This window comes from Rousettus aegyptiacus, unplaced genomic scaffold (genome assembly GCF_014176215.1).
Source record: "Rousettus aegyptiacus isolate mRouAeg1 unplaced genomic scaffold, mRouAeg1.p scaffold_m13_p_18, whole genome shotgun sequence".
Lineage (NCBI taxonomy): Eukaryota > Metazoa > Chordata > Mammalia > Chiroptera > Pteropodidae > Rousettus > Rousettus aegyptiacus.
The window spans coordinates 1,847,575-1,871,364 of record NW_023416293.1 but is presented as its reverse complement, the minus strand read 5'-3'; the positions used below and the strand labels follow the sequence as shown (position 1 = coordinate 1,871,364).

General features: G+C 39.6%; 1 protein-coding gene across 1 annotated transcript in view; it reads right to left on the bottom strand.

Moving 5' to 3' along the window:
* EFCAB2 (EF-hand calcium binding domain 2) overlaps nucleotides 1-19,407 on the bottom strand; it is a 73,507-nt gene extending 54,100 nt beyond the window's left edge. The window contains exon 1 of the mRNA XM_016163474.2: nucleotides 19,288-19,407. Within this exon, the coding sequence (XP_016018960.1) occupies nucleotides 19,288-19,318 (31 nt within the window). The 5' untranslated portion in view covers nucleotides 19,319-19,407. The remainder of the gene's footprint in view (nucleotides 1-19,287) is intronic.
* Nucleotides 19,408-23,790: the final 4,383 nt, after the last annotated feature.

Sequence of the window (23,790 nt, the reverse complement as noted above, 5' to 3'; positions counted from 1 at the left end):
AAAGCATTGTAAAGAAGTTTATTTACATTAGAGTCAGTCAGAGCCGCCAAAGGACTCCATGGAAAGTGGTGAGAGGAAGTCAGCAGGAGGACAAGAAAGGACAGGTGAGGAAGGTCAGAGCCATACGCGGAAGGGAATACGACGACAGGTAACTGACCAGAGACGTCCATACGAGGAACAGGAGCCGGACAGCTAAACGGCTACTGCTGAAGATAAGTATGCTAAAGAAAGTTCGTATTTAAACATAAAGACACTAATCCCATGGAATATTTTCCTGCTCTTTCACTTAAGGCCTGGAATCCTAAGTCTTTTTTCCCAAACTTAACTTCAGATCTATGTTTGGTGAGTTCTCGAACAAGCCGCTTGATTTCTTTAAGCTTTAATTGAGGGTAGCAGTTCCCTTTGGGACCGTAAATCCCAAATGAACATGTGGCAATCTTACACAGTGCCTAGAACCTGTAGGACTAATAAATGCTCACTAGACTAGGAAATTCTTAAAGGCAGGCACATGGCAAACCACCTCCAGATGGCTCCTAATGATTCTCGCCTCTCGGTCTTCACACATACGTACATTCCCTTTTCACATTATGCTAGGGCTGATGGAGTGACCGATACGGCAGAAGTAACGGTATGCCACTCACGTAACAGGTAATGCAGAACTTTGGTACCCAAAAGCGAGGTGCTGTCGTAACAAATACCTCCAAAAGGGGGAGAGGTTTTGGAGTCAGGGAGTGATGGCTTCTGAGCAGGCTGTAGGTTAGAGCTCAGAGAAAAGTGAGGACAAACACATTGGAAACTAACTGCAAAACGGGTCCTTTTGATGAAGAGCAGAAAACCTACTGTTAATATGGAAAGCAGAAAATATGCCTAACGAACTCAGTGGTGTAGATGAAGGGATTTTGGGGAAAAGTACTGAAGGAGCTCCCTGGTTCCTTCTGGCTGCATATAATAAAATACAGGAGGAGAAAGATCATCCAGAGGAAAGACTGTTCGATACAAAAGAGCCAGGAATTGCCAGTTAAGAAAATGCCCTGCCTCTCCAGATGGCAACAGATGCTAAGAAATGACTTCTGGGCACAGATCAAATTTGGGGCACTGCCAGGAAAACAGTCTGAATGTGAAACCAAGTATGTAGTTGTAAAATCCTCCGTTAAAATCTCAGAAAGATCAAATATGGTGTCTCAGGGCACCACTCAAACTCCCAAAAGAACCTCCAAAGAGTGTAAGGATGTGTCTCACAGATCCTTTCAATTAAACAGTAGGGCTTCAAAAGGAGTCTCTCGTCTCTTGGCTGTCTCAGCAGAAGCCCGAAGTAGAAACTGGCTTACCTCAAATAAATCTGTGTACGTGTCTTTTGCCTAATAGACAATAAGATTCACAGAAGACCCACAAAGGTTTTAAGAGAATTATATCTGCATCTCTGGCTCGGATTGAAAAACGGGGATAGAGACAGTATAAAATAAATTTCTGGACTTCACAAGATCCTATTGGCAGAAAATAGGTTTAAGAAAACTGCTTAGATGAAAACTTGTACAATCTCTCACAAAAGGGAAGATGACACAGAAGGTTGAACCGAGAGCCCAGAGGGCAGAGCTAAAAGCCACCTAGAATCATTTCTGGACAGTAGAACCAAGTCCTGACCAGGAACCTTCCAACATTTGCCCAACTGGATCTTATGGACCAGAGACTCCTATGTATCTTCCCCACAGCCCCGTTTTTAATGGAGGCATGTATGGTGGTAATCCCTTACCTATTCCACTGCATGTTAGACGGCAAATAACTTGTCTCTTTAGTTCACATGTCTGCAAATTGAGAGAAACTTTACTAAAGGAACTATGCTTAAGTAATTACAGCCAAGGAACCTCGCCCACACCTGGACTTGACATAGATATGACATTCTGGACTTTTAGCTGATACTCTAATGGGATGGGACTTTGATGGGCCTTGGAAGAGGGTGAGTGTGTTTTACATGTCAGAGGGATATAACTCACTGGAGGCCAGAGGGAAGGCTGTGTTAACCAGCTCCGAGGGGGCTCTAAATGACTCCCCGTCTTGGGATTCACACCACCGCAGAGTCGCGTCCAATATTATACCAATGTTAGTTTATGTCATCAATAGACTGTGGCAAAAATAATTGAGATTAGGTTATGCAAGATATTGTGGCTTCTGTCTTGATCTCTGTCTGTCTCTCGGGTGACTCACTCTGGGTGATGCCAGACACATGTTGTAAGGACACCCAAATGGCCTATGGAGAATCCTGGGTATCAAGAAACTGACCAGTAAGGAACTGAGGCCTCCGCAGCCATGTAAGTGAGCCCAGACTCATGAGAGAGTCTGAGCCAGGATTACCCAGTACAGCTACATCTGGAAATGGTATAAGAAAGTGTTTATTGCTTTAAGCTGCTAGGTTTGGGGGTAATGGTTTGCATAATAATAGTTTACTGATACAGGGATTATGTCCAATTCATTCCTTTATTTCTGTACTCCTGGTTGTTTAATACATTTTGCCAAATCAAATTAGTTTTCCTTTCCCTTCCCTCCATCATCTAGATTTGTCACTTTCTCAATTTTATGAAGAATTCAAGGTTTGAAAAATTATTTTAGACGTAGTATAAAAAACTTTCCCTCACTAAACACATATTTAGTTGTGTTCCACGGCTGCTGTATCTGCACTGTAAGGGAAATGTGGTCCAACTTAGCTTTAAAAGGAGCTGGGTAGGTTTCTGTCTTGTCATAGTTTGCTATTTTACTGGAAACAGCTTTTATAAATTTTAAGGAAATGTTTTCCTTGATGAAAAAATTTTCAAGCCTAGAAACAGAGTGTAATCATAGAAATGTCTATATAAAAATGTCTGTCAACTGCATTTTATGGTTAAGAAACTTTACTTCAGTTTTCAGCTCCTCATCAGCTATTTCTACCTCTCCTTTTTCATGTAGTTTAAAAAACAGTCACGAAATGTAAAAGGACTTCTCTAAAAACCAACTGATTTCTTCTTCAATTAATCACTCCAGAAAGTCAATTTTAACAACTTTCTTTACTTTCCACACTATGAAAACTAGAAAAAAATCCTTTTAAAAGGCTCAGACCACGTGAAAATGACTTGAAAGGTAGGGAATGTCAAGAAAAAACAGAATTTCTTTATAAATATTTGTTTACTAATTGTAAATAAATGTCAAGATGTTCATGTGATATTTTTAGAAACTTGGAGCATTAATATAGAAGTTCAAAATAGCAGATAATAGCATAATGCTGACCAAAGAGACCCTGCCTATTACTAACTACATATTTGATCAAATAGGCCCTGCCTTCTATGAGCCTATTTCTTCATCTTTAAAGTGAGAATAATACCTCATAAAGTTTTTATGAAGATTAAATGTAATAAAGTATATAAAGGGATTACCATAAAATTGGTTCATTGTAAACAAGCTCTCAGTAAATGTAATCCGAATGATAACTAAGACTAACACCAAAAAAGAAATTGTTCATTAAAAATTATTTTATTAACTCGACAAGAAAACTACAACCCAGGTTTTAACATGGGCGTTCTCACGCCCCTCCCCCCTACACAGACACACAGATGGTCCCCAACTTATGATGGGTCAATGTATGATTTTTCAACTTTATAATAGAGCAAAAGTGATATCCATACAAACATGGTTTTTCCACTTTCAGTACAGTATTCAATAAGTTACATGAGATATTCAACATTTTATTATAAAATAGGCTTTGTGTTAGATGATTTTGCCTAACTACACATTAAATTAAGTGCTCTGAGCACCTTTAAGGTAGGCAAGGTCAAGTTTTAATGTTCAGTGAGTTAGGTGTACTAAATACATTTTCAACTTACAATATTTTCAACTTACATTGGGTTTATTGGGATATAATCCCATTATAAGTCAAGAAGCATCTGTATATAAAAATATGTGAGCTGATGGATACGTTCATTGACTAGAAGAGAGGAATCCTTTCATAATGTATAATTTATATCAAATCATCTCGATGTATCCTTTAAACATCTTATAATTGCATTTTTTTAAGTATACCAATAAAGCTGGGGCAAAAATGGGCAAAAGTTGTGAACAGATACCTCGCCAAAGATATACAGATGGCAAATAAGCATATTAAAAGATTCTCAAGATCATGTTATTAGGGAATCAAAAACTAAAACGATATACCACCACTCACTATTAGAATGGCTAAAATGCAAAAAACTGGCAGTATCAAATGCTGACAAAAATATAGAACAACAGAAAGTCTCATTCGTTACTAAAGGGAATGCAAAATGGGGCAGCCACTTTAGAGGAAAGTTTGGCAGTTTCTTACAAAGGTAAACCTAGTCTTAGCATACAAGATCCATCAGTCACACTCCTTGATATTTACCCAAATTTGTTGAAAATTTATGTCCTCAGAAAATCTGCACTTGAGTATTTATAACTTTACTCCTACTTGCCAAACACTGGAAGCAACCAAGAAGGCCTTCGATAGGTGAACAGATAAACTGTGGCACATCCATACATTAGAATTATTATTCAGCAATTTAAAAAAAAAAAATGAACTGCCAAGCCATGAAAAGACATGCAGGGACATTGCATAATGCTGAGAAGCCAGTCTGAAAAGGCTGTGTACTATACGATTCCAATTATATGACATTCTGGAAAATCAAAATTATAAAGGCAGGAAAAAGATCAGTAGTTGTCAGGGATTTGAAAAGAGTGGGAGATGGTTAAATATGTGATGAAATTTTTTAGGGTGGTAACACACTTTTGATGACACTGTAACAATGGATACATCACATTGCATTTGTCAAACCCCAGAGAACTCTTTATTGTACAAAAAGTGAACCTTAATATATGTTAATTAAAATTATTTAGGAGGAGGATTGGATGCAGACTGTGACAAAAGAAACTAACTGTATTACAAATGTATATAATAATCTGACCGAAGGAAACAGGAAAAAAGATGCTGACTTAAGTAACTTCGAAAATAAAGATCTGTAAGACTAAAGGCAAAAGGAACTGCACATAAGCACTGTGCTCGAGTTGATAAAAGTGGTTCCCACGGGGGTACTAGAAACGATCCTGACACCGCTATACATGTATACTGGAGATGGACAATGAAGTCCATGGATAGTGTGTGGTAGGAGCCAGGTATCCCATTGTCAGGGTAGAAACTTACTGATAAACAATGGCAGAAGGTTAGAATGATCCATGTGATAACGGATTATTGTTGGAGATATTAATATGAACTCGAGTTCGGCTTAACATAGATACTGATAGTTTCATGTATAAATCTTCACCGACACATGCACACGGGTGAGTGTGGCACGTGTTTCCTTGTTCTGGCAGCTGGGAGCACCTAGAAACAATAACACCCCAGTAGCAGTGAGCACGCCTAGCACCCAGATCTTGGTTTCTAATACCATTCTCCAAAAAGGAGTAAGGGCTCTTGGGAGAAATGGCTGATTCTGGGACTGGGGCAAGAAACATAAAGGATGAGTGCAGAGGATCTTATTGCCAGAAAGAAAGTGCTTTAAAAAACAACACGAAAACAAAAACTCTCACATCGATGGGGCTGTATCGAAGGGACAAAGAAGCCAACTGAAAGATCTCCCAATGGCTAAAGCTAAAACAATTTGAGCAACAAAATAAATAAGTAGTACTGGATTACAATCAAAAGTATAAAATAAATATCCACGAGTCTATGTTGACATAAATGAATGATTGAGTAAACAGATAAATAGAAGAAACAAACCTCCTGTACAGAACTCCAAATAATTTACATGGATTCTCTGCCCTCACAGATTCACAGTGTCACCCGCGAGCCCTGACATGTGGGCTGTGCATAGTGACTTCCTTCCAAAGAGTACAGTATGGAAAGGGGACAAGAGGGACTTTACAGTGGAGAAACCTGACAGGCGCTACCAGCTAAGTGACCCAGGCAAACAGCAACAGTGATATAAATCATATTGATGTGATTGGCACTTTACCTCTGTGGTCTTCCTCCCAAAATCCTAGAGCCCCGTTTAATCCTGAGAAAAACATCAAACAAATTCTAGTAGAGAGGATTCTACAAAATAGCCGGCTAGTAATCCTCAAAACTGTCAAAACAGTCATCAAAAACAACGTCTGAGAAACTGTCACAGCGAGGAGGAGCTTAAGGAGATGCGACGACTAAATGTAATTTGGTATTTTAGATGGAGTCCTGGAGCAGGAAAAGAACATTAGATTAAAATTAAGGAAATATGGATGAAATATGGGCTTTAGTTAATTTAAAAAATTACTTTATTAAAATCTTACTTTGAACACATCTCGCCACCATTCCTACGCTGCAGCACAGTGTGATGATTGCGATCATAGACCAGAGTCACACTGGGTTCAAAGATCAGCTCCGCCTCTCATTAGCTTTGTAATCTTACTCAACTGCAAAAGGTTACAGGCCTAATAAAAGAACAATATATTATCTTGGACAAGAACAAAAAGGACATATCGAGAATCTCACGAGTTTGTTTTGAAAGGTACTACCTGAACTATAGTAATAGTCAATGAAAGTTACCCCTTACCATTACTAATTTTTCTAATTTGGGCAAGTTGATTGGTAGATTTGATTGAGAGAAATTACGTTTTTTATTACTCATGTACATGAAACATATGTAGAAAGAGGAAACAGGCAAAAAAATCTAATTTCACGCTCAGGATTATTAGCATTAGTTTTCGTGAAGTTACAAACCATATTGGAATCTGCTGATATTTCACTAATATTTTTGGAACTGATAATTAATCTAATTCTTATATAGGGTTAGATATATAAATCATCTTTCTTAAAATATTAAATAAGTTTATATATCATACTGCTTTAAAAATTTATTCTTTACATTTTTTAGTTGTTCCCACTCAATCACAAAAACATATGGCATCTTGTCTATTCTAAAATGAATACAATTACATTAATATATCAATATAACAATAAAACGCTTTTTTAATTGGTGAAATCCCAGTTAGAGGCAAGTTATATCATTATATAGTAATTCCTTTTTCTCTTTAATTTCATATTAGGCCCTACAAAAGCCAACGATTTGTCATTATATATGTTTTTCAGCAGTGGAAATGCTAAGGCTGAAAACTAGCTATTATACCAAGTTTGAAAGAAAAGAGTTACATTAAATTTCAAAAGAAGAAATTAATGATAATAAATACAGAGGGAGTTGTCACAACCAAAGGTTACAGAGAGGTTTTTAAACAAAGAGTGCAGCTCAGTTTTTTTCTACAGCTAAGTTGTCTGTATACATATTTAAATATTTAACTAAGTGCTCAAAACCTCACCTACAGAAATTAAGATAAAATAATAAGTCCCAAGAGGAATCCTTGCCATGAGAACTGTGTAAAGCACACAGCAAAGAAGGTAAAGAAATGCCCTTAAGGTTAATTAACTGTTAGTACAAATAATGTTATTGTTCTGTTTGATCCAAGTAATGCAATGCCAATCCAGATAATGCTGCTGAAAAACAAGAACCCAATTCTGGTCTTTATAAACAAGTGGAACCAAAGGCAATGACCACCAAAACACCTGGCTTACAGATGAAACATGGTATTCACTCATTATCCAGATTGATGTTAATTTGTATTTTTATTTATCAAAGGTTTATTGATCATCTACTATAAATACATTTCAATATAAAACAAAAAGAAAATTGGCTACAGCAACCCCTAACAGTGGGCGTGCTGAAACTGGGCAAGGTACGCGGACAGTGCCGGAGAAGCCAGGGGGTGGCGTCGCCCCAGGGAGCGCAGCCAGGCAGAGACCAGGACGGGGAGTCTGCAGCTATCCAGTCACGACGAAATTCAGTCTAGACTAAAATCTGGGTCATTTCCTCTGCTGCCACCTAAGCCAAGACACCACCATCACTATCTGCTCTTGGCCTGCTCCGATCTGCCAGAGGACGAGCAAGTGATCATTTTTAAAAACTAAACTGAATTTATTATCTCCCTGACTAAAGAGCTTCTATACACCTGGCCTCTACCTCCTTTACCAACCTCATTTCACACCTCTTTCCCTGGACCCCTCACTTCTCCATTCCAGGACACCCGCCCTCATTCATCCCTCCAGGCTCCTTCGCTGCTCCAGGCTTTGCAATCTGCGCTTCCTCTCCCGGAACACTATCAGGTCTCCAGGGAGAACGCCACACACACGAAGCCTCTGAAGTGAGAAAAAAGTAACTTCTAGAACTTTGAACTTTTTTAACTACTTGTCCCAAATGTAGTTAAATAATCACATAAGTACGGTTCTCTCTTCTACAATAATATAACCTCTAAGAGGGCAAGGCCCACATCTGTTTACTTCCCCAGCGTCTAGCACAGCGCCTGACACAGTAAGTTATGACTGATGACGTTTACGGAGCTCTTACTCCAAGCGAAGCTCTGCCACATGCTTCGCCACCGTGTGAAGCAGGTTCCACTGCACCCCTCACCTGACATGTGAGGAAGTTGGAGCAGTCAGACCCCTGGCCCAAAGGTACCCAGCTCTTAAAATGGAGGAGCTGGAATCTGAATCCAACTCTATAGATTCCATGTTCTTACCTACTAAGCAATTAAATGAAGACTAAGATGAGGAAATAATACGTGCACGGGCCAGCACTTTCATTATGGGAACGACAAGTAAATTGTTAATTAGGAAGCATAGAACGCATGGAGGGTGGTACCAGACGTGTGATCAGAAAAGAACCTGGAGACACGAAACATCCTAGTCATCTCTAACGGACAAAGATACACTAAAGGACAGTAAATAGACATGACGACTAAATGCAGTCTGTCATCCTGGACTGAAACCTGTACTGGAGCGGGGAAAGGCAGGCACTATTGACAGCTGGGACAGCTGACCAAATCGGAACACAGACTGCGGAATTAGATTTTAAAAAATTATAACTGTGTTAAACTTCATGGAGATTTTATATGAGACTATCTTTGTTCCTAGGAAATACACACAAAAGTATGAAGGAATAAAATGGTATGAAAGTGGCGTGATTATATGCGATTATATGTAACGTACTCTCAAATGTTTCAAGTCAAAATATATATGTTATATAAAATGTTATATTATTATAGATTACATTATAACTGTATATTACATGTATATGAATGATAAAAATGTAGAAAAATGTTGAAATTAGTGAATTTGGGTAAAGGGAATATAGGAATTCTCTACTATTATGATTTTTCTGTGTATCTGAAATTATTTCACAAAGTTCGAATTATTCCAAAAAATTAATTTACAAGATGATTTATAAAATTTTCATTTACAGTTGACATATGATATTATATTAGTTTCAGGTGTACAATCTAGCAATTAGACATTTATATAACAACCACCTTGATAAGTGTAGTGCAAAATTATTTAAATAGCCAATGTTGAATAAGGTATTGTCCAAGAATGAAATGTCTGAATTGAAGATTTCAGAGGTTGCACAATTCTATTTATTTATTTTTTTTAGGCGAGGCAACCCTTGGTTGACCTCACAGATTGCAAGGACCTTGTCAGATTACAATCCCTTATTTTTTTTTATTTTTTTACGCCTACAGCGCCTGGTCTTCCTAGGTGGTCTCCCATCCAAGTACTAACCACGCCCAACCCTGCTTAGCTTCTGAGATCAGACAGGATCGGGCTTATTCAGGCACAATTCTAAATCAGGGAAACAACATCCAGTTTGGCCAGGGAGGTAGGCAGCTGAGGTGTAATGAAGAGTCAATTCTTCGAAACTGAGGTCTATTTGACACAGTTTCCCTCTCACTTCATTATATTGCAGCTTCATAGAAAACTTCATATACTGATTTCGCCTGAAGTTTTTTAATCTCTGAATCCCCGTTCACTTTTCTTTTGAAGCTTTCAGTGCTTATACTATTTTATAATGAAGTGACCAATGCAAATTGTCTAAGAGGAGCAGAGCTCCTCTTCCTCATTACTAATGAAGGGCTGAGCAGAGAGAATTTCAAATCCCCATCTCTTCGACATCCTATTAGACACACTACCACATTTCGGATTTATTATCTTGGGTCCTACCCCGAATATTTAATCCATATAATATTTTCACACAAATTTCAATGTCAGCTACTGTACTGATGGTAACAACGGCACACCACCCCTACCATGGACCGTGCCAGGTACCCCTAAATCCGAGGTCTCTCTGATTTAGGCATCAGGGAGTAAAGCTCCGGTCCTTTGCAAGGCTGGAAGGGATCACCTGACTACTCCCGGGGATGGAATATCCAACCACTTGCCTTGTGACTTTCATCCAAACCTCCTATATTTAGCTGCACTCCAGGCACGCGCCTCAGAGGCGGCTGCTGCCTCTCATTCGGAGCCTTCCCGGGGTTTCACGGATCCAGCTGGTTTGTTTCTTTTGGGCTCCCTACTCTGCGAACTTATGCTTATATTTTGGTTCTGCTAGATTAGTTGCCATTTGTCCTTCCATTTGATAATTTATTATCTCCTCTCCTATTCGCTTTATCCTTGTAGGTCTACGCCTTATTTTTATTTTTACTGTCATTTTAGCAGGATTTCAGGAAGAGTAAAAATAAACATATGTGCTCACTCACTAACTCGAACTGGAAGTGTCATTCTAACTTTTTAAATGATAAGGTTGGATTAAATATGTGATTTCTACTCTGAGTGCCTCTGAAAATGTAATGGAAGTAGCTGTGAGCTATTCTGAATTTTTTTGAAAGCTTAACAGAAAAGTACATATACCCATAATTAGACCACAGAGGATGACATTAAATTTTTTCATCCAATGTGGTACTCCTGGTTCATTCATTCATTCAACAAATATTTACAGTGACTACTACATCCTACGCACTGTTCTAAATTCCAGGAATAATCAAACAAAGTTTCAGACCTCACAGAGTATCCACTATAATAAGATTGAGAAACGATAAGCAAATATTTATCTTATACTGATCGTAAGCTCTGGTTGGCAATTCTGTATCTCCGATTAACGAAAAAAAATTGAAAAGGAGCTGATGCAATTAATACCAAAAAAATCACAAAGTATTTATAGAACTAAAAAATTTCATTATCCTCTTTTAGTAACTGGTAAGAACCAATGAGAGTAAATGAAATTATTTTTCCAAAGGAGTAGAGGATGGGGATCAAAGCTGGGTCAAGAGATCCTTGCATCAGAACATTTACTGCAGCATTATATAACACAGAAAATTTGGAAACAATCTAAATACCCAACAGTCAGGAAAAGCTAAACATATTCTCTAAATATAATGAATGCAACTATTATAAATGATGTTTTTGAGAACTACTTATGACATGAAAAAGTACTTACAGTAAGTAAAAGAGCTGAATATCAAACTATTTACAATATCATCTCAAATCTATAAAATAAACAAAATACAAATCTGCCTAGAAAAAAAAAAGGGAAATACACTAAAATGGCAAACTTTAGATTCTAGGTCAATGGTTTTTAATAGCATTCTAATCCTATGGTAACTTATTAGAAATGCAAATTCTCACACTCCTACCCCAGATCTACCGGTTTCAAAACTCTGGGCATGGGGCCCAGCAATCTACGTTTTAACGAGCCTTCTAATCACTTTAGTGGGCAAGTGATTCTAATGCACCCTAAAGTCTGAGGACTATTGCTCTACATACTGAGATCATGGGGGATTTTTATTGTCTTCCTTGTAATAAATTTCCACTTCATTTGCCTAGGTGAGGCACAGTGGCTAAGAACATTGGCCTTGGACTCAGACACCCCTGAATGTGAGTCCTTGCTTCCCCATGTAGCCATGCAACCCTGGTCATATAGCTTTACCTGTTTGTCGGCACTTTAAATATTCCACGCCATTCCCATCTGGTTTATGTGGTTTCTGACGAGTGCTAAGTCAGGCTGCCCGCCCTCTGGCGTCTCTCAAGATTTCGTCTTTGGTTGTCTGCAGTTGGAATGTGACATGCCTAAGCATATGTGTTTTCGGTATTTATCCTGCTTGGTGTTCTCTTGGTTTCCTGGATCTGCTTTGGTGTCTGTCATTAATTTTGGAAAATTCTTGGTCATTATTATTTCAAATATTTCTTCTGCTCCATTCTTTCATTCTTTTTCTTCTGGTATAACAAGTATGTATGTGTATTTCACACCTTTTAAAAATTGTCCCACAGTTCTTGGAGGCTCTGTTTTTTTGTTTTTTCGTTTATTTTTTCATTCTTTTTTCTCTTCGCGTTTCAGTTTGGGAAGTTTCTACTGACATCACCTTCAAGTTCAGGGATGCTTTCCTCAGTCATGCTGAGTCTGCTGAAAGGCATTCTGTATTTCCATTATAATGCGGCTGATTTCTCATATTTCCTTTTGATTCTTTCTTAGAGTTTCCATCTCTCTGCTTACATTACCCATCTGTTCTTGCATGTTATCTGTTTTTCCCATTGGAGCCCTTAACATATTAATCACAGCTCTCTTAACTTCTCTATTTCGTAATTCCAAAATATGTAACATATATGAGTCCAGTCTCAATGTTCATCTTTAAATTGTGTTTTCTTTGCCTTTTAGCATGACTTAATGATTTTTTTGTTGAAAGCCAGACATGATGAATCAGGTCATAGGCACTGAGTTAGGTTAATAGTGTGAGGCTTCATGTACATTTGGCTAGGAGTAGGGCTGCGTTTAACGTTTGCTGTAGCTGTAGGGGCCAGGTTTCTCTAAGAATTCTTCCTTGAGAGTCTGCATATTGCACATCCTGTAGCTGTAATCCACTGTTACAGGATTGTAGCCCTGTGATATGCTGGTAGGGGTGAAGTCTGGGTGAAAAGCAGCTTTCTGTAATCTCATGACTCAATTTCAGTCTCCTAGTGCGCCTGTGTCTCTGTGTTGTGACCTGCACAAGTAATTTTTAGCTTCGCCCCACCCCTGCAGAAGAGGTAGGAATGCTAAAGGGAACTGGAGTTGGCTAACTGTAGACGGGTATAATAAAGCTCTGGTACAGTCTTTTCTCCCTGCTAAATGGATCCCCTGGAAAGTAGTCTTTGTTATGGAGAATGCTCTAAAGAGATTTCAAAAATAGTTACTTTCCCCCTCCCTAAGGGGACGGTGGCTTTCTTGGCTCTGTACCAGATAACATGGTGGGGTTCCTGGAAGTAAAACCCAAAAAGTGTGAGGGACGGCCTAGGACTGCAGGCTCCCTAGAAGTTTCTCACGCTGATGGCAGTCCACACAGCCTCCATCGACTGGCCCAAATTACCAAGTTGTTTCTTCCAGTTTATAGTGACGGAGGTAATGACTTCAAGTTCTTACCTGTTGGAGCTGAAATGGGAGGTGTGCTTTACCTATTGAAACTCGGACCGATAGAGGTGTCGCTCACATAGATTTGTGTGCAGGATTAAATAACGCAATTAATGTAAAATATTTAGCCCAGTGCCTGCTTCGGAGTTAAATGTTCATTAGACTGGGAATTCATTGAACTGAAGTTCAGAGAAATTAAGTGACAGACATGTCCCAGTAAAATCTGAAAAATGGGAGTGTCCAAATTCAAGGCCAGGTCCTTAGGTTCCAACTCTATTGCTGCGTTTAAAAATTAAGTTATTTTATTACACTCTTAATATCTTTAAAATCCAAAGTAGAGGTTTATAAAGCATTGCAAGTATAGGGTATGGTAAACATGTTCTCACAAGTAGGCAAGAATAATTTATGACTGGTATAAATATTTTAAAATATAAAAATAGTTGCTAAGTGGATTATAAAACTTTTGTAGAAACGTTAAAATAATGACACTTTTAAGAATAAATGCCCCCTGAAAACCAAAGCACGCTGACATCTTCCATGTACCTCTGTTAATCCTTACCCATATATGTCTATAATATTTAGATCCTGTTTTAAATGGCCGCAATCCAACAACTTACTTTGCATCCTGCATTGCTGGACAAGAAGATTTTATCCATATTTTCAAATTTATAAATAACTCTAAAATATTCATGTTTGTGCTTATGTTTTTTTTTTCAGAATATATTTCTAAGGGCAAAAAGCATGTGTGTATCATTTTTTTTTCTTTAATACAAATTTCCAAACCGCCTTCCAAAAACAATGTATCCATTCTTTTTTCCATTTTGGATGTATTCGATATTGCCATTTGGTTTTCTTAAATTGTGGCAAAATACACATAACAATCATCTCGACCATCTTTAAGTGCACATTTCAGTAGTGCTAAGCAATGACATTGTTGTACAACCAACCTCAAAAACTCTTTTCGTCTTCCAAAACTGAAACTCTCCGTCTGTCAAATAACGACTTCCCTGTTCCCCTTTCCATGGCAACGACCATTCTACTTTCTGTCCTATGATCTGACTATTCTAGGTAACTCGTATAAGTGAAACTATATATTACTTGGTTTTTTGTTTTTTTCTTTGTGACTGGCTAAATTCACTTAGCATGATGTCTTCAAGGTTCATCTTTTTGGTAGCAAATAGAACTTCCTTCCTTTTTAAGGCTAAATAATATTTCGTTGTATGTATATAATTTCATTTTGTTTATCCACCCATCCGTTGATGGACACTTGAGTTGCTTCCACCTTTTGGCTACTATGAATAATGCGGCTATGAACACTAGATGTACAGGTATCTGTTCGAGCTTCTGCTTTCAGTGATTCTGAGGTAAACCCAGATGCGGAACCGCTGAGTCACATGGTTATTCCATATCTAAGTTTTTAAAGAACCACCGTACTAGTTTCCGCAGCAGCTGCGCCATTTTACATTCCTATCAACAATACGCAATGGTTACGATTTCTCCACGTCCTCACCAACGCTTTATCATTTTGGTTTTTTCATAGTAGCCATTCTAATAGGTGTAAGATGGTATCTCATTGTCCATTTGATTTTTTAAATTATAAATTTTTGGCAATTTTTTATAGATTAGTACAAAGATAAGTTTAAGTCCAGCTTTTCTCCAAATTTTATGAATTCTATATTACAGAAAGTAAATTAAGTTTCAAGCAGCTAGTTTTCTTCTTCAGTTAGTCTGTATGTAGATGTTTATCAGTCTAAAATAGGGAGAAAACTTACAAGTGGCCCCCAAAATATGCATAAATGCATTACGTGTGATCAATGATTGGTTAGACTGAGATTTAAGATTTTCTTAATGCTTAGATTCCATGTGATGCATTTACTAATAGCTACTTATTCCCTAGAATGTACCAGGCACCTTCCTTCCTATTTATTCTGTATTACTTTAATGCCACCCACCAGGCATTGTGGTGGGTGCTAGAAATATAAAGATGAATCAGAAGATACTGTCCCCATTACGACGTTATGAAATAAGTGTAATTATTCCCACTTTACAGGTGAGACACCTGACTCTTCTTAAGTTTAGCATCTTGGCTAAGATCAGATAAAACTTGGGGAAGCTAGAATTCAAATTCAGGTCTTATTCCAAAGCTCACCTTTTCTACTATTCCATACTATATAAAGTCTGCACTATCAATAATTATCTTTTTAAAAAGTAATATTCACCTGCAATTTCTGTTTGTGTTTTTTTTTTTTTACCTGAGATTTCCAAATGTTAGGTTTTGAGAAGAATGGCAAAATTACAGAGAAAAATAAAAAAATAACTAAAAACTTGTAAAATCTCTTCCATTTAGGAATTAATAACTGAATTGGAGGCACTTTACCAAGCAATGTTATCAGAACATGTGAAGTAACAAGGACTATTTTATACAAACAAAAATATTAGTACAAAAATAGTAAATCCTAGAGAGAGCTTTGAGTATCTGAGGTTTACTTAATAAACCAACATACGTTCCAAAGCTCACTAGACTACCAAAAGTTAGAATTTTATTCCTAAGCTGTTTGTTTTCTAGGTATGATTATAACTATAAACAGAAGACCCTTTCAGTCCTATGTAAAATCCTCTAGGAAACAGATTTAAAGATACAAAAAATCAACTATTGCACTGATTCTCCATTTAAACAAACATTTTTTAATCTAGGAAAAAAGCTAATTATACTATGTTAAAACACAAAAGTGCTACAAATAAACACAACTTCAATGTACATAATCTGATGTAATAGTCCCTGTCACCAATTTAGTTTTCTTAACCAACATTCTCAGTACTTATATCAAGATTAATCCCTAAATGTTGAAGAAGAGCTGGATATGATGGCTACTTAGAAACTTAATCCTAAAAACCTCAAGATTAAAAACGAACTATTTAAAATATATGTATGTTTCTATGGAAGTGACCAGTGTCCTACGACCGTTGATTGGATAAAGAAGCTGTGATACATACATACAGTGGAATATTACTCAGCCATAAAGAAGAGATGAAACATTGCCATTTGCGACAACGTGGATGGACCTTGAGATAATCGGGCTAAGCAAAATAAGCCAGACAGAAAAAGCTGAAAACCACATGATATCACTCATATGTGTGTTATAAACCTAAAAGCAACAAATGAACAGGACAAACAGAGACTGATGGACATGGACGATAGACTAGTAGTTACCAGAGGGTGGGAGGGGGAAGGGGAAAAGCAGATGGGGCAAAAGGGGTCAAATATGTGGCGACTGAAAGAAATCTAACTATGGGCGGTGAACACACAATGCAATATATATATGCCTTACTATTAAATTGTACACCTGAAACTGGATTTCAGTAAACAACGTTATCATAATAAAAATCTAAAGGAATAAATAAATAAAACATATGTATGTTTCTACTAAGAGGATTCGTGTAGTTGTTTTTTAAAGACAGGCCAGTGAATAACTTATTTGTAGAGCCAGGTGGAAAATAAGCTTACCTGTAATGAAAAGAAAAAAGAACTAAAAATAGTTTTTCTACTTTTAGGTATAAATTTTGGGAAAACAGGAAGTACTGCTTTGGTTAAAACATAAACATCTTTAATTCTAATAATCTAAATTCAACAAATATTGAGTTCCTACAAGTGCTGAGCATTCTGCAAGACACAGCACAACAGATCAAAAAATGGGCCCTGCCTTCTTGGAGTTCACAGGGTATTGAATATATCCTCCAAAATCCTCCCCTCTTTTGTGTGAGTCCATGTTCATCAAACAACTTTTGAAATATAAATTCATACTCCCCAAAACCTTAATGTGTCCATAAAACTATTTATTTATATTGCAGAGATTAGCTTTCTGGTCAATATATCAACATACCCCATTAAACTAATAAATCATTCAGGTTTGCATATCACTCTTAATGAGTTTAGTTAGCCTGAGTGAATCCCCAAAGCCTGATCAATTCTCATTAATTGGTTAGATGTAATTTCTAAACCTTCAAAGCTAGTAATCAAATATAGGAGTGAAATGTCCGTGCAAAGATTACTCTCAGATGACATACCTTTATTTCATCATGCCCTTCAAACTGCAAATTACAGTTAACTCCTAAAATTGGTAAGAATAAATGAGCTGTTCCAGGTAACAGTGCTTCTCAAACTTAAGATGTCTTGGATCACTTGAGATCTGGTAAAATGCAGACTCTGATTCAGAGGTCAGGGGCAAGGGCTGAGATTTTTCATTTCTAACAAGGTGCCACCCATGCCCAGGCTGCTGTCCAGGGACCAGGAGGAAATACCACATACCTGGGACAGCATCTGACCTAGGGACTGCTCAGCCGCAGTCACTGCTCCCTCCCACGTGTGGATATCTTATCTCCACTACTGATCCTACCGCCCTAGGGAGAAAAGATGATGGCTTTTTTCATCTTTGTATCCTCCAAAGTTCTAACCCAATCAGAATGCTTTCCCTATAATAGGCATTAAATAAACGTCAACTGAATGACATCCAGCTTTTAAGTCATTTAGTGATAGAATTGTTTCTGTCTCTGAATTAATTTACTATATATATGAGTTTTTTGAAAACTGAAAAATCAGGAAAGCTCTCCACCTATTTTTCTAAAAACAAAAAAAAATTGTATTAGCATAATCTAGTGCATTTTGTTTCTCATGCTTACCTAATCAAATCTTATTTTTTAAAAAACAAATATCCGAAATTAATTTGCTACTTTATCTCCTAATGATTTTTCCATTTTTGTCAGTAAGAGCTTCATTAAAATAACTGTCATTTGGTTTTCTGGGTTTTAAAATTTATCTTTAAAAATAATCATTTTATTAAGATATATCTTACGCCTTTAACGCAGCATAAAATTATAAGGCCACCTTAGGAAACTTAACATCTATAAAATAATTATGATTTTTCAGACTAACGGTACCATAAAAAAAAAAATAGTATGACTGTCATCAATAGGTAGCTCTTTGGTACAGCTCTCTGTGTGTCTCCGCTAATTCTGCGATCACCATGGCAAATGATCATCTCAGAACTGCTCTCTTCACTTGTAAATACCAGTCGTTAACCTGATACTTTGTTCCATGCTGAGAAAAATGGTATGTAGATAAGGTGTGCTTAGAGTACTCGAGAAAGGTAACAAAGGAGGAATGTTACTTTCATTTGTAAGATGTTTGCCTCCAGTTTTAGGGCTTTCTGGTTGTGTTTGGTTATTGCGATGAGCCGCCTGCCCATTAACAAACACAGACACGTTTGAGTGACTAAGAGAAAATGGTAACCAAGGCTCAGGTTTGCAGTCATTCTGCTGAAACACCGCAAGGTCCGGCAGAGAGACGTGGACAACCGCTTCTCCACGCAAGCAACGAGCCGGCCCTTCGGCTGCGGCGACAGGCCCGGCGGCGGCCGGGCTCGGGCGCGCTCCCGCTCGCCTGCCTGCCCCCTGCCAGGCTGTTTTGTTCGTGTTTTAAGATAAGACGCTGGAAGGGCGGCGCAGCGCGGCCCGCTCGGCGGGCACCGCGGAGGCTGCGGGCGCGGAGAGGACGACCGTGACCTCGAGGCCGTCCCCCCGCGTCCCCGCCGCCAAGGCAAAATGGTGGCGGCGGCCGCCATCCGGCCGGCCGGGCGGGGCTGCGGCGCGGCCGCTGAGGACCCGCCGGCTTCCGGCGGCCGGCCCGCCCCTCGCCAGGCCGGCCCGGCGCCCGCGACCCGGGGGCCGCCGCCTGAGCGCCGCGGCGCGGGACCGGAGGCCGGGCCCCGCGGCCGGGGACGAGGACGCCATGACGGCCACGAGCCGCCCGGGGATCGCGCCTCGGCCCCGAGGGCGGGACGAGGGAGAGGGAGGGGGCGGGGGCCGGCGGAGCGGGCGGGGAGCGGACGCGGGGGGGGGGGACGGAGGGCCCGCGGGGGCCCGGGGCGGGGCCCTCCCCCTCCGCAGCCCCGCGCCCCGCCCGGCGCCGCCCCGCGCGGCGGGTCGCGGCGGGTCGCGGCGGGCGGCGAGGGCAGCCCCTTACCTGGGCCTTCCCTGTCTTTATCCTCCGCCATCTTGTGCGGAGCCCGTCGCCCGGGAGATGCCCGTCGCGAGCCCGGGCCGCGGCTCCGAACCCCGCGGGAGGAGCCCCCGGGCGCGGCGGGGGAGGGGCGGCCGCGCGCCCCTCCCCCGCCGCGACCCCGCGCCGCCCGCGCCCCCCGCCGCCCGCCGCCCGCCGCCCGGCCCGCGGCCCGAGCTCCCTGACGCAGGGCGCTCCCGTAGTCAAGCTCCCAGCACCTCCTTTCCCTTCTTTCTGATCCATGTGGCGACATCAGACGTCCTGCTACCCCCCGCCCCCACCCCGCTACCCCTCATGTTTGAATGACGTGGCGCTGCTCGAGATTTTTCTTTCTTGCAGATTTTAAATCGCAGCTGGAGACCCGGGTGAAGCGCCCGGCTCCGGGGGGGTGACGGGACCCACCCGCAGTCCCCTTCGCACCCCCAGCCCGCGTCGCGCCGGGAAGCGGCGGGGAGGCCGACGCGGCCCAGCCCCTGCCCTCCGCCCTTGCTCGGGGCCAGGGTGCCGCCCGCTCCCGGGGACGACGACAGCCCAGCCAAACGGGCCGGTGCGAGGGGAAACCAGAGCCATTGGCCTTGCTAGTAGAGGAAAGGAATGATTGCTGGAGAAAAACGAGCCAAACAGGCGCAAACGTTGCGTCAAGGCCGCAATTTCTGACACAAAATAGGTTCTCCTGGCAACAAACACGTGCCCAAGTTGTGCTTATTGTTACATACGTTAAGATGTTCTCATTCGTGAAATTGGACGTGACCTTCAGTTACTATGTAGGTTGAGTGACCACGGATAAGTTCTACATCCCGTTTTTCTGAAACTGCAGGTGGAGCATGGTTTTAAATTTTGGTCTCATTTTAAGGATAAGTTTACAAGAATCTTTTCGAAATGATTTTTGAATAATTATGTAATGGTGAGGGTCAAACGAATATGTATTTTTAAAACTAATCACATGATTTTTAAGTGCCTGTGCGTTCCAACTTAAATGACATGTAAAAACAGTTTATAAACAACGAAATTTTAAGAAGCCTTCAAAATACAAAGTATCAGTATTTAATGATTTTATTAAGTGGTTATGCTCCTTTCATTAATTCAGGGTCTAACCTCTCAATAAACCCTAAAGCAAACTATTCTTAAAATAAATATTTTCTATAGAAGATATTCATGTGGTGCTATCAGCATTCTCTTTGAAACTAAATATAAACTGGCATCATCACAAAATGGCTCATATTAGAAGGTACTTATGTAAAATGATTACTATTGTGTACAATAAATTCTTAACACCCAAAAATATGGAAAGTAATCATTAGCATTTATTTGTTTAAATTTCCTAGTCATTATAGTCTAGTTATTTGTTTTTAAAGACTCCTTCTTGCCAAATAGTATGAAGTGCTTTGAAATAAACGTGGGGAACCTCAACTTGGGTCAAGTTAGGTTTATTACCCACTCACCGTGTCATTTCATATGCCGTTTGCATTTCCCTTCTGGAATGCTTTTCCCGTCTCTCTTCCTGCCCCAACGTCTCTCCTCCCACAAACATATTTGTTCCCTCCGGGTTGTGACCTCCTTTGAAGCTTTCCCTGTCATCCTCTTCCTCTGGTCCTGTACTCATAACTATAGAGCCTCTCATGTTCATTTGCAATGACTTTATTTTGTTAAAAAATTCAACCAGTTTAAAGATCTGATTTGCTTTATGAAGCGTTTCATGAATGCGGCAGCACCCCATCTAGCAACTAGAAGGGAGCTCTGAGTAGTACAAAATGGGATGTTTTATAGGCAGAAAGAAGGTGGGACTGAGAAGAGCGGATTATTTCAGATAACAACATCCCTAAGGGAAGGCAGGGAGTCTTATCATGCATGTCACCTGACTACTACTGTTGTCAGAAAAATTCCAGACTGATGGGTTTAAAATTTCACTACTGGGAAAGGCTGAAACTTAAGTTAGTTAAGTCTTGATTTGGTTACATGGCTTAGCAAAAGTGACTCTATTTTGGTCTTTTGTGTGTGTTTGTTTGCTTAACAGATTATTAATTTGTTTCCTTCTACCAAACTAAGATCTTGAGGACAAGATGTATGCTTTATTTGTGCATACATCCTCAGTGCCTAGAATAATTTTTCAATTTTTGTGTGTGAAATAATACATACTTTAAAATTTAAAACAGGAATTAGTCTTGTCAATGATTTATTGAGATTATTACTATTATTTAGATTATCGCAAACCACATTAATCTCTGCCTCTTTGAACTCCGACAGCATATTTAAGGCAATACTGTGTCTAAGTTTGAATGAGTGAAAAAATACTTAATTATTTATGTTCTTAACTCCTCACCCCCAATTAGGTTTAAAGACAAGAGCCTAACCTTATGCACTTTTTATATATCCACAGTACCTAGCCTAATTTAGAGCACATATTAGGATCTTAATTCATACTTTTCAATTGATTCATTAGGTAATTGGACATAAAAGTAATTATTCTGGAAAACTTTCCACAAAGTGAAAAAACAAATGGTCATCTGAAATGACAAAGGCCCACAATGCCAGAGAGTGATTGTCTGCATTATGCTATTTGACTCAACTTTCCGCTTTTCCCTGGTTGTAGAAACCTAACCTCAGTTATATTACACTTTCACTTCTTTTTAAATATTACTAGGTTGCCTAGGACAATGGCAAACTAACTCCAACCATTTTCTTAAAATATATTTTGTTTCTGAGCTATAGATTGACTTTATAATATTATATACTGCTAAAGGGTTCTCTCACTTGTGAATCTCAGTGATTTTGTCAGAATCTCACAATTGGAAAAGTGTTTTTGATCTCATTCATGGATACTATATCACCTTAAGGCTAAATCAGAAAAGCAAGAGCATAGTTTTAGACAATGATGCTTAGCTGATTGATTATTCAGAGGGGCCAGATGGATGCGAGCAAGTTATGTTCTTTTGCACGTTTGAATGTATTGTGAATTAAATCTCTTCACATAGGTGTCAGATCCATGCCCACGAGAGACACAGAACTTGTTTCTTCTGAATACAAGTGGTCGAGTTACCTAAGATATAGGTGAAGTAGAAAGGGTAACTGGTGTGAATAATAATGCAAAATGATAGTTTAAAAAGTCTTGTTTATTTTCCTGGTTTGGAAATCATTGAAATCTCTTTGGACCAGAAATAGATGAAAAAACAAAACTGGATTTTTCTCATTCGTTGTCATGTACTGACCTCGTGACCCTAGGAAGTCATTTCATCTCTTTATAACTTAGTCAACTCAAAAAAAAAAAAAAAAATAGACATAGCAATGTCCAAACCACCAAACTTAGAGTTTGTCCAACGTCCAAACTTAGAGTTTTCATGAGACTCAATAGATTGGAAAGTTTAAAGAACCCGTGAGGAAATCCACTCTCCTTAAGTGAAAAATAAACCCCCACTTCCACATGGGAAGGAGCACTTAGAGGTCACACCCCAACTTCTTTCCCGAGAATCAGATGCCACTTGGAGAGTTTGCTTTTCCAATGCTCCAGCTACACGGTGGTCTGAGTCCAGGCCTCACACTTCACTGCTAGAATCTGCTGCCTGCACAATGCGATCCAGTTTACACGACAGAGCTCGCCATCTGCAGTTTGTGTCCCCTTCCTGGTTTCCACGTCGCCATTTTTAACCTAACCAAGCAAAAGAGACCTTAAGCAAATCTAGATTCCTCAAGCTCTAGACCCAGTAAAATAAGAGGGAGGAAATAATTTTTTTGGTCTAGCTCCAGTTTCCTAACTGAGGGTACATCCGGGGTACATCCAGGATAATTAACATCAAGACTGTCCAGCCCTTAAGGAAGACACTACCGCCCACCCTGTGATCTCTAAAGGAAAACCTTATCAGAACACAACAGAAAAAAACGGTTTGGTTTCATTACAGTTAGTTGTAATAATAAAAATAACTCTTCTTAGTTCTTTGTATAATTACCTCTTTGAATTCTTAGAAGGTCGATACTAGTAACCGCTTTTAACGCTGTATCTCTTCTTTGTAAATGTAAGATAACATTGTTCTATCCTATTGAGTGAACTAAATATTGCTAGAAGAATGTTAAGGACAAAAAATTCTGGGCATTCTAGTCACCTTCCCCCTCTAATTTTTCTACCTCTTCAAAACAACAACTGGCAGAGAGACTCTCAGGGACTTTAAGGGAACAAGATAATGGCAAACACGTTGTCCTTGGCTGACCAGAGTTAGAAGCCTGGCTTTTGGAGGGCAGGAGAAGAGGCAAAACTCACTCGTCTACCAGGCCCAGTGGTCTGCTCACCTTCTTCTTTTTCCTTCCCATCTTCCTGCACTTTGAGGCTCAAGCCTCTCGTAATGGGATCAGTCACGTTAAGTTCTTGGTCCGGATGAGAGCATTGTTGGGGCCAGAGCTTCTCTGGGCTTTTCCGGGAGATACAGAGCAGGAAGCTAGAACTGTAACACTGTGGGCAGCTTGCAAGTAAATCTTACG